Source organism: Hemiscyllium ocellatum, chromosome 6 (genome assembly GCF_020745735.1).
Source record: "Hemiscyllium ocellatum isolate sHemOce1 chromosome 6, sHemOce1.pat.X.cur, whole genome shotgun sequence".
NCBI classification, from domain to species: domain Eukaryota; kingdom Metazoa; phylum Chordata; class Chondrichthyes; order Orectolobiformes; family Hemiscylliidae; genus Hemiscyllium; species Hemiscyllium ocellatum.
This window is the reverse complement of record NC_083406.1, coordinates 16,530,140-16,542,665: the sequence shown is the minus strand read 5'-3', so window position 1 is coordinate 16,542,665 and position 12,526 is coordinate 16,530,140. Positions and strand designations below refer to the sequence as shown.

Genomic DNA, 12,526 nt, shown 5'->3' with positions numbered 1-12,526 from the left:
ATTCTGCATTTTACGTGCACCCCAGTATGTAAAACCATTTCTGAACTTCTAATCTTCAAGGAAGACATACTACTGTGTCAGAACACCTCAACTCAAGTCCCGAAGGAAACAGAATGAATGAATAATTATTTTGATTTCTATTGTCACATAAACACAAGACCTATTCTAAGGAACCTGATCATAGTGAAGGAAGGATGAGTGCTGCTGCCCCTATTCAGTTGCATTTATATGATCTTAAAGGCAAGGAGGGGCCAAGATTTCTATACACTCTGTACTGACCATCCACTGCAATTCAAAGTGTTTCGTTGTTTTCACAATTTTTTCCACAGTCCATACTAGTTTACAGTTGTGCTATATTCGCAGAAATTACAAAACACTTGACCTGTTGCATTCACCCTTCCAATATCTCTGCCTCCACTATAAGGTAGAGGTTCAGAGGATTCACCATGAGAAGACGTGGATATGACTTGGAGTCTGGAGATCTAAAAGGATTTCCAACTAGTGATCAGCCTCATAGCTAATAAAGAAATTAGCTAGTTCCCACTGATAAATAACCATTGATAGATACAAGGAGTATCTCAATGTCCATTAGTGTTATAAGCTTGCATTTACACTGTGCAGGTGGAGGATACAAACTTGCTGAGTGTACAGAAATGCACTTGCTAAACAAGCAACATCGTCATAGAAATCTAAAGAACAACCATCTCTAAATCCAATTATCTACTGGGAAGGAACTGGTTTGAAGAAAACAGTGCATACTCACAGATAAATATTGTCAAAAGTCCCATCCTTTTCACAGATGTTTAACACATGATTCAGCATTTTAGTTCCTAAATAACGATAAAGAGAATAAATCTTTCAATGTTGAGTCATAGTACATTTTATTTCCTGAAAAAAACTAATCAAATGGGGCTAGATTAGATTGGGATATCTGCTCGGCATGGATGAGTTGGACCGAAGGGTTCGTTTCCATGCTGTATGTCTCTACGACTATGACTCTATGTTATATGTAATTCCTAGAGTGCACCTTGACTGAAGGTTTCCATATCAAGATGCAATCCAAGAAAAGCTCTTCGATTTTACAACAAATAGGACACCTTTAAACTTTCATAAAGGTCTATGTTAACTACTTCAAGTTAGCATTCCAACTTCAAAACTGGGCTTTCACATCAACTGATACTTCAGCGAATTATACCTTTAAAGTCTTATACTGAAATACAAATGATGGATGGAACCTACTCATTTTCCTTAGCTTTTATGTTTTTGGAATACTCTTCATGTGAGGTTCAAGTTCCCTGCAGGTGGTGCTGGTCGTCATAGCCCATCATATATTGCAACGAAATAGCATTATTAGTATTTTGTGCTTTGACAGCATCACAATCTAGATTAGATTAGATTCCCCAGTGTGGAAGCAGGTCCTTCAGCCCAACAAGTCCACACCGATCCTCCGAAGAGTAGCCCACCCAGACCCATTCCCCTACATTGACCCCTGACTAATGCACCTAATACTAGGTCAATTTAGCATGGCCAATTCACCTGCCCTGCACATCTTTGGATTATGGAAGGAAACCGGTGCACCCGGAGGAAACCCACATAGACATGGGGAGAATGTGCAAACTCCACACAGATAGTGTGGATCTCTGGAACAAAATACTCCCATTTATTAATCTAGAACTCCCAACCATTTTTGTGTCTGAATCTGAAAACAGAACTGGCTTTAAAGATTCTGGCTTCTATACATTATCTGTAACAGACTAACTCTTCACTCCAGCTCTCAGGGTTCCAGCATATTATGGAATTGCTATAATGTCATATACTTAAATAGGTATCAGTGATTAACACTATGTATTTGAATGATGTGAACTGACTATCAGTACTTTGAACTTGTAGGTCCCAAATTCAAGATAGAAACAAGTCAAAAATGCCATTAAGTGATGGAATCTGATGAATTTAGACTCATTAGCTGCTGTTGCAGTCCATTCAACTGGCTCCCTTGCCAACTATTAGACAAGACTGAATAAAGATAATAAAGCTAGACAAGTAATTGAAGTATTAGTGGGGGAGCATTTTGTACTCAGCAATCAACACTCCCTTAGATTCAAGATTATTAAGGAAAAAGCCAAAGATGAGCCTGAAATCAAAGTTCTCATTGGTGAAAAACTGATTTTAAGATCAGTTGATTTGGCCAAGGTAGTGTCACAGAATAGTGGGATACATAGAAGAGGGAAATATGTAGAGTTTAGGACCAGCATACTCTAATTAAAAGAGTTGGACCATCAAATCCTGTGAACCCTAGATATCAAGAGCTTTACAGTATTGCATTGGCAGAACAAAGGAGACTTATGGGAGTAACCTAGGGTTCAAAACAGGAGCCTTAGAGGATTACAGACTGAGCAAACCCACAACCACTTCCACCTAGAAGGACAAGGGCAGTAGATATATGAGAACTCCACAACCTTCAAATTCACTTCAAGCCACTCAACATCCTGACTTGGAAAAATACCGCTGTTCCTTCACTGTCGCTGAGTCAAAATCCTGTAATTCCCTCCCTAATGGTATTGAGAGTCAACCAACAGCAGGTGGACTGCAAGCTCGCTACCATCTTCTCAAGGATAACTAGGGATGGGCATAAATGCTGGCCAGCCAGCAATGCCCACATTTCTACAAACGATAAAAAAAAGAGGGAACATCAAATGAAGATTTGGATAGCTGAAGGGGAAATGAAAGGATACTGGTAAGTGAAATAAAGTAAAATCTTGAGTTGTTTTACAGATATATTACGGATAAAAAGGGTAATGAAGGAAAGAATGGAGCCGATTAAGGACCACAGTGATAATGTGTGCTTGGAATTAAAGAATGTAGGAATATTTTGGCGTCAGTGTTCACTAGTGAGAGAGATAATATGGGTATAGAAATCAGAGATACAATTAAAGATATTAGCCTAAACAGAGAGAAGGTTCTGAGTGGTTTGGTAGGCTGGAAGTCAATGTCCAGTTGGATCCAACAGGGACAATGTTGGGGCCCTTGCTATTTGCAGCTTATATAAATAATTTAGATTTGACTAGGAGGATTGGTCAGTGAGTTTGCAGACAATGCAAAAATTGGTGGGGTGGTAAATAGTGAGGATAGCTTTGGACTACAAGAAGTTATAGATAGGTTGGTCCAAGGGAAATGGAACTTAATCTGGATAAATGTGAGGTGATGCACTTGGGCAGGACAAACAAGGCAAACATAATGAATGGCAAGACCCTGGGAAGCACCAATGATCAGAGGGACTTGTTGTACAAGATAGACAAAGTAGTTAAGATGATATGTGGTACACTTGCCTTTATTAGGCATAGAGTTAAAGAGCAGTGAGGTTATACTGGAACAGTATAAAATATTGGTTAGGCCATGCTGGAATATTATGCGCAGTCTGGGATCCACACTATAGGAGGCATGTGACAACACTGAGGGGGTGCAAAGAAGATTTACCAGAATGTTGCCTGGGCTGCAGTTTCAGTTATGAAGAGAAACTGGATAGACTGAGTTTGTTTTCCTTGCAGCAGAGGAGATTGAAACAGGGTATGAATGCGATGTATGAAACTATGAGGGGCATAGATAGGGAAGACAGGAAGAAACTTTTTCCCCATAATGAAGCGATCAATTTTACCATGCAGCATAGATTTAAAGTAATGGCAGGAGGTTTCGAGGAGATGTGAGGAAAAACTTTGTGACCCAGAGAGTGGTGAGAATCTGGAACAATCACTGCAAGGGTGGAACATACAGAAACCCTCAAACATTTAAGAAGTATTTAGATGTGCACGTGTGATGCCAAAGCATACAAGACTATAAGGCCCAGTGGTGGAAAACGTGATTAGAATAGTTAGGTTGTTGCTTTGGACAAGCACAGACGTGATGGGTCAAAGGGCATTTTTACTATGGTGCAGATCTCCATGACTCCTCCAATTAGAAGCTTTTAAGCAGAACATCAAACTGTTCCAAAAGATAATCATCCTGAAATATTAACTTTCTCTTCAGAGATACTGCAATGCAATCTGAATATTCCCAGTATTTGATTTAGATACAGCAAAGTCTGTTCAAACGTGGAATTATTCAAACTCAGTTCAGCATGCTATAGAGACTGCACAAAATATTATTTGAGTGTTTATTTAAAAGATGGAGTCCAGATATCAAGAATAACGATCCAGCCAAACTACTCTACTATATCTGTAGCACCACGCAGTAACTTTCTGATGTGTTGTGTCCAATTCCAAACGTCTCACTCATAGTTCCATTCCAGCAAAGAACATTTGGCACTTGACCTGCATTCAGCTGATAATACGCTTAACTTTGGGATAGGTTTTATGACAATTAAGCATGAATGGATACTAAAAACAAATTGTTATGCTTGCACTTTTATTAATAATGTGACTACTGGAATGGATGACCTTTACACTTCAATTTCAAATATAGAAGAATACCAAACATATGGAAGCTTCTACCCCAGGGAGTGCTTGAAGTGAATAGCATAGACAGACTTAAAGGGAAGCAAGACAATATGAGGGAGAAAACAATAGAAGGCTATGTTTATAGGGCAACAAGAGGAGAAAGAGAAAGAAGATCACAAAGTAGAAATACAAATACAGAGCAGTTGGCCAAATGCAAACTGTATTTAAGTCCAGTTACTACATTTAGATTCTAAATGTTCACTGTATCATGGCCTAACCTTCTCATCTGGTTTCCACCCATAATGGAAATGTTCTTTATCTCATACATTATAGTTTTTCATTTTCTGAAAGACTTAGCACATTATGCTTGTTAAGACAATCATAGGTTCTGCTCCATTATGGTTTCTGACAGGATATTTCGTAACTCCACCTCAACATCTCCTTCCTTGAACGCATATTCCCTACTCACCAAAAAGTGCAAATAGACTTTCTGAATTTACAAAATTAAAATCTCAAATGCTCAACAAACTCTTCCTATAATCAATTTAAAATTAGATATCAGCATTCCTCACCTTTGGGTCAGAAGGTTGAGAGCTGGTAACTTGAAATCCTTGTAAGTATCAGAACAGGTTAAAACAAAGCTGGTAAAGGATATGAATATGGGATTTCTGGCTTTATATGGAAGGCAGAAAGCACCAAAGCAGGAAGTTCCATTAAGCATTTATGAAATACTAGAGCTGAACCAGTATTACATCCAATTTTGTACACTATCCATCAGGAAAAACGTAAAAAATTTGAACAGATTTATAAGATTGTAATCCCTCATTGCTGGGACCAGTCTGAGAGAAGCTTGGATTGATTTCTTTAGATCAGAGAAGGTCAAGGGAAGATATGAAAGCACTGTTTAATAAAAATCAAAGATTGCCATGCTCATTTCAGTGCTAAATAAAGTAATAAAGGTAACCTGTCTGCAATGGCTGAAGAATCAAGGCACAGGTTTCAGGTGAATGGCAAAACAGAAGTAACATGAAGAACAACTGAAAAACTCAGATGCTGCAAGATCTGCTGAGTTTTTCCAGCAATTTGTGCTTTTGCTTCTAATTTCCAGCATCCACAGGTCTTTCAGCTTTTATTAGCTTATGAAGTAAAATGCACTAGCTGACAGGGTGATACAAACAACTCAACAGCAATTTTCAAAGGGATTGAATAAATGCTTGAAAGTCAAGAAACACTGCAAGGATATGCATAAGGAGTCAGGGATTGTGCATCTTCAGAAGGCTCTTCAAAAAGACTGCCAGACTGAATGAGCCAAATGGCCTCTGAATATATTTTATAAATTCATAAACCTGTGCACAAAATTCAGGCACTCTAGTATAATACTGTGGAAGCACTGCATTACTGATGGGGTCAGCTTTCAGATGCAACACTAAAGAGGTCTCATCTGTCCCTTCAAATGGGCATAAAAGATTTCATGGCACTGAAGAGGCATAGGAGTTGTCCTAGGTGTCATAACATTGAGCTATTTATCCTGCAGTCACAATCACTACAACATGATTTGGCTTTTGTTGCCATGCTGCTTGTGTGGTTTTACTGTTTGTGGACTGGTTGCTACAATTACTACAGCAGAACAGCAAGTACTATTCAAAAGTATTTCCCTGTCTGAGAAGCACTTTGGAATAAACCAAGATTGATAAATTCAAGTCTTGGTTTTCATTCGCTATTCTAGAGTCTAAAAGCAATTTCTGGCTTCCCCAAGAGAAGTCTTGCCTGTTGGGCTGAGATCCCATGTAATCCCAAGAGCAGAAAGGCAGTCCTCTAGACATAGAAAAATAAACATTTTAATTATCACTAGTGAAAAACTAAGAAAACTAACAGGGCTAAAAGCTGATAAGTCCCTGGATCTGATGGGTTTCATCCTCGGGTTTTAAAGGAACTAGCTACAGTGGATATATCAATAGCAATCTTACAACAATCCTTAAATTCTGGAAAAGTCCCAGAGAATTGGAAAACTGCCAATATAACACCCTTAATCAAAAAGAGAGGCAGACAATTAAAGGTAACTTAGTACTTTTCAAATGACAGAGGCTAAGTCTATGTACTCATTGGGCTTAGGAGGTTGGAGAAGACTTTTTTGCAACATAAGATCATTGGGAGATTTGCCATGGCAGATTTGCCATGGCAGATGTGGAGAGGTTGTTTCACCTTGCAGGGAAAGGTCTAGGAAGCAAGGACATAATCTTAGAATAAAGGAGTCACCCAATTAAAGACAGATGAGGAGAAATTTTGTCCCTCAGAGGGAATTCTGTGGAATCCTTTAGTGCAGAGGGCTGCAGAGTCTGGGTCATTAAGTATATTCAAAGCTGAGATAAACATATTTTTAATCAGTAACAGAATCAAGGATTATTAATAAGACGGGAAAGCAGAGTTGAAGATTATCGGATCAGCCATGAATTCTCATTGAACAGAAGGTGAACCTATTGGGCCAAATAGCCTACTTCTGCTTCCACGTCTTATGATTTCCTGAATTTGTTTTCCAAAGACAATACTTCCTCCAGGCATATATTTCTGCAGTTACTTTGATAAAAGCAAAGTAAAAAAATCGCACAACCCCAGGTTATAGTCCAACAGGTTTAACTGGAAGCACTAGCCTTCGGAGTGACGCTCCTTTATCAGGTGGTTGTGAAGGAGCAGCACTCCGAAAGCTAGTGCTTCCAATTAAACCTGTTGGGCTATAACCTGGGGTTGTGTGATTTTTAACTTCGTACACCCCAGTCCAACACCGAATTCTCCAACTGATAAAAGCAGTCTGCTTACAAATAAAGTCTACTTATTACTTTTGGCTTAAAGTCACCCTCATTCAGAGTGATTCCAAAAAAATTATTCTTGGGTTCCAGTAGGGTCACAGCAGGCAGCAAGCGTAGTCAACTCTACACTGACACCTGATAAACTATTCCAGAGGAAATTCATGAAAAAGCAATAGTTCATATCATTTTACATAGGATGGGAAAAATGAGACTTTCAGGAGTTCCAAATGAACTTCTATAGTAGGAGTGTCAAAATAACATAAGCCCTAATGCTTGTCCATGGTTAGTTTTGGGTGAGTTTGGATTTACAAGGATGTTGCCAGGTTTGGAGGATTTGAGCTACAGGGAGAGATTGAATGGACTGGGCTGCTTTCCCTGGAGCAACAGAAGCGGAAGGATGACGTTTAGAGGTTTATAAAATCACATGGGGCATGGATAGGATAAAGAGACAAAGTCTCTTCCCTGGGGTGGGGGAGTCCAGAACTAGAGGGCATAGGTTTCGGGTGAGAGGAGAAAGATATGAAAGAGACCTAAGGGGCAACGTTTTCATGCAGAAAGTGGTGCATGTGTGGAACGGGCTGCCAAAGGAAGTGGGAGGCTAGTACAATTGCAACATTTAAAAGGCATCTGGATGGATATATGAATAGGAAGGGTTTGGAGGGATATGGGCTGGGTGCTGGCAGGTGGGACTAGATTGGGTTGGGATATCCGATCAGCATGGGTGTGTTGGACCGAAGGGTCGGTTTCCGTGTTGTACATCTCTATGACCCGAAGAGTATCGGCAAATAATGGCTCAGTGGTTAGTACTGCTGCTTCACAGCGTCAGGGATCCGGCTTAGATTCCAGCCTTGAGCGATTGTCTATATTCTCCTCATATCTGCGTGGGTTTCCTCAGAGTGCTCCAGTTTCCTTCTACAGTCCAAAGATGTGCAGGTCTGGTGAATTGGCTATTCTAAATTGCCCATATGCTTGGGGATGTGTAGGTTAGGTGCATTAGTTTGGAGTAAATGTAGAGTAACAGTCCAACAGGATGGATCTAGATGGGTTACTCTTCAGAACGTCAGTGTGGACTTGTTGGGCCAAAGGGCCTGTTTTCACACTGTAGGGATTCTATGATAACTCTCATAGGAGTGAAGACATCGCTGATGACATTGTATAGTGCTTCTGACTCATTCATTCACAGAAGCCTTGAGCTGACCAATGGAACTAACCAATGAAGCAAACCAGCAGCTATAATGCTTAATAGTCATAACAAATGTTTGACGTTACATTGCTTGTAATAATGTTCTAGAAGTGCACAGGATAAACAAAACCACATCATTATAAAAAAAGCCAACCTCAAAGATAGGCTGTTCCTTCCATTGTGGTTCCCACTACCATTTAATATAGTAAGTTACTGCAATGTGAGTACTCCCAATCTAATGTCTCTAATCTATCAACTTTCTGTCTAACCTATAAATGTCTTGATGTATTTTAAACCTTGTAATTAGATCAGCTCATTAGTTTCAATGGTCCAAGGAATACAAATATCAATGTAACCTAGCCTTATTAGATAAGAAACTTCAGGAGTTAAGTGGCACCAGAGGAATCATGTTTTTGTGATTTTCTTGTTCAGCTTACCTATTCCTAGTCTGCGGTACGGTGCCAGGCATCCCAGAGTCATGATGTACAATCGCTTTTGGTTTTGCGAATGATCCACTCTACAGCACACTGCACCCACTGCAATGTCGTTGAAATAAGCTGACAGGAAATGAGATGAAACAATCCTTAAGCATTGCCATTCAGCAATAAAGATGTAACATTTTCAGCCAAAGCAGAAGCAATATTAAAACAAATTAATTTAAAAAACCGCATTGTTCTTCAATATTTCATAGTTTTCTGAACATCTGTTTATTGTCATGAAAGAGATTATATTTTGTGAAGTATTAATCATATTTTATAACTAATCATTGTTTTGAAAAATTACAATTTAGTTTAACTCTAGGAATAATTATTGTTGACTGTAAATCTTAATTGCTCCCAAAATTGAGGGTTTATGGGAATTGCCATCAGAAATCCCAATCACTATTGGAACTAACCACTCCAAACCCTCCTCACAGGCTGGTCCAAAATTCACAGCACCTGTCAGAGGCAGAAGCCCATGCACCAAGGTGAAAAGCGAGGGAGTGCAGCACAAAATATTATGGTTATGAGAAGGTTTTGATTGGGCAACTATGGAAAATCTGACTCCACTGGCAAAAGATGAGTAACCAGAGGATGCAAATTTCAAGTGATTGGTAAAAGAAGCAGACGCTAGGCAAGAAGTTAACATTTTTAAGAAAAAAAACATTTGGAATGTCCTGCCTAAAAGGATGGTGGAAGCAGATTAAAGACTAACTTCCTGGAAAGAATCATAAATTCTTGAAATCTTACCATGGAGCAAGAACTCCAGAATTCAAGAAAATGGCAGATAATGTGTAGTCATAGATGTCACACAAACCTTTATTTGGAAATCAAACAGAACTGGTCAAATCTCATCTCCTTCCTGGCACTGTTAAATGCCAAAAGAAGCTGCTGCACCCTAGATGGTTTACAATGAATGTGTGCTGCAGGTTTGATTGCCCCTTCTGTTAATGTATGAAGGCAGTTCTGCCTTTGGAGTTGATCAGTAAAAGCTGCCCTTTTCAGACTCTGATAAATTTTTTTGCTGTACAGTCATGGGAATCATCCGTGCGTATCCCATTTAAATTTTCTGTAAAGGTTATGCAAATTCCTGCTGAAATAGTAGCAGAGGAACAGTAATATTCTGTGATCGTGCTTGCATCCTGGTTATATTCACAGACATCAACAATAATTTGGTTAGCTTAAAACAAAATAGATCTGGATAGCCAGACATAAAGAATGTCTACATTACCTGAACCCAAAGTCACATCCACCAGCAGAGGAAATTACATTTCCAAACACAATTCAAATAAATTTCATTCCAAAACTCATGGACATGTGAATTATGTGCATTAATACACACACACACACACACACACACTTTTACCAGGCATGGAAGAACAACATTTAAAAGCAATCAATGTCCAATAACTTTAGTCTTGACTTTAGGTTCAATAAATGACGTTGGACATGAACTTCAGGTATGCTACTATTTTTAAATATTCATTTTCCAAATTTTGAATGAAAAAGAATGGAATATGTTCCACTTGCTTGGAGGAGTGCAACTCCAATTAAAGTTAAGAAACTTGACATCATCCAGAACAATGCAGTCTGCTTGATCAACACCCCATCTCACACCTTTAATGTTAACCATCAATGCACGTTAGTGGGTAGCAGCTACAACATTCACTGCAACTACTCACCAAGCACCAACAGCACCCTCCAAACCCACAGGTCCTACTACTGATAAGGACAAGACCAGGAGATACCTGGAAACATTACCATCTGCAAGCCTTTTTCCAAGTTACACCATCTTGACTGGAAATCTATCACCATTCCTTTATGGTCAGTGGGCGAAAATCCTGGAATAATTCCTCAACAGCATTGTGGGTATACCTATATCACATGGACTGCTGTAGTTTAAAAAGGCACAGCTGTGCAATGGCAAGTGGGGATGAGCAATAAATGTTGCCCTTGCGATGATGTCAATACTCTTTAATGAATAAAAAAAAATCGGTCTGTGAGATGAGACCTTTCAAAAAATGTATTATGGGGACGTGACAGCCTATTGATAGTGTCACTGAACTGTTAATCCAGAGCCCCAGGTAATGGGCTGGGGTCCTCAGTTTGAATCCCATGACAGCATATGGTGGAATTTTAATTCAATTAGTGTCTGGAATTAGAGTCTAATAATGACTAAATTCATTGCCAATTGTTGGAAAAATCCTTCTGGTTTACTGACTTCCTTCAGGGAAGGAAACTGCCATCTCTACCGGAGGCCTGTGACCAGTGGAGTTCCACAAGGATCGGTGCTGGACCCTCTACCTTTTGTCATTTACATAAATGATTTGGAAGTGAGCATAAGAGGTACAATTAGTAAATTTGCAGATGACATCAAAATTGGAGGTGCAGTGGACAGCAAAGAAGGTTACCTCAGATTACAACAGAATCTGGACCAGATGGGCCAATAGGCTGAGAAGTGGCAGATGGAGTTTAATTCAGATAAATGCGAGGCGCTGCATTTTGGGAAAGCAAATCTTAGCAGGGCTTATACACTTAATGGTAAAGTCCTAGGGAGTGTTGCTGAACAAAGAGACCTTGGAGTGCAGGTTCATTGCTCCTTGAAAGTGGAGTCGCAGATAGACAGGATAGTGAAGAAGGCATTTGGGTATGTTTTCCTTTATTGGTCAGAGTATTGAGGAGAGGAGTTGTGAGGTCATGTTGCGGCTGTACAGGACATTGGTTAGGCAACTGTTGGGATATTGCACGCAATTGTGGTCTCTTTCCTATCAAAAAAATGTTGTGAAACTTGAAAGGGTTCAAAAAAGATTTACAAGGATGCTGCCAGGGTTGGAGGATCTGAGCTACAGAGAGAGGCTGAACAGGCTGGGGTTGTTTTCCCTGGAGAGTCGGAGGCTGAGGGGTGACCTTATAGAGGTTTACAAAATTATGAGGGACATGGATAGGATAAATAGACAAAGTCATTTCCCTGAGGTCAGGGAGTCCAGCACTAGAGGGCATAGGTTTAGGGTGAGAGGGGAAAGATATAAAAGAGACCTAAGAGGCAACCTTTTCACGCAGAGAGTGGTACGTGTGTGGAATGAGCTGCCAGAGGATGTGGTGGAGGCTGGTACAACTGCAACATTTAAGAGGCATTTGGATGGGTATATGAATAGGAAAGGTTTGGAGGGCTATGGGCCAGGTGCTGGAAGGTGGGACTAGATTGGGTTGGGATATCAGGTCGGCATGGACAGGTTGGACCAAAGGGTCTTTTTCCGTGCTGTACATCTCTATGACTCTATGATCAATGTGAATCCTCAGCAAGTTAGTGGATTCTTAACTGCCCTGCAGGCAATTAGGGATGGGCAATAAATACTGGCCTAGCCAGTGACACCTTCATCCCATGAATGAATTACAAATAAAATTCACGAATAATTTTAGAAACGACTGCGTGAAAGGTGAAAGCAGCTTGAATAATAACTTTCCTAAGGGAATTAGATAAGCACTCGAAAGGGAAAAAAAATTGTCTTAAAAATTGGCTAAGAGCAACATAATAGATTTAATTGAATAGTTCTATCAAAGAGCTGGCACAGATGGAAGGGACCAAATAGCCTCTTAAATGATATGTCACTGATTCTACAAGCTCTGTCC

The 12,526-nt window shown here is 39.7% G+C and overlaps 1 protein-coding gene across 1 annotated transcript in view; it reads right to left on the bottom strand.

Moving 5' to 3' along the window:
* naa50 (N-alpha-acetyltransferase 50, NatE catalytic subunit) overlaps nt 1-12,526 on the bottom strand; it is a 34,520-nt gene that overhangs the window by 6,358 nt on the left and 15,636 nt on the right. Inside the window, exons 3-4 of the mRNA XM_060825842.1 lie at nt 8,855-8,974; nt 764-830 (exon numbers count right to left, since the gene is read on the bottom strand). Of these exons, the coding sequence (XP_060681825.1) occupies nt 764-830; nt 8,855-8,974 (187 nt within the window). The remainder of the gene's footprint in view (nt 1-763; nt 831-8,854; nt 8,975-12,526) is intronic.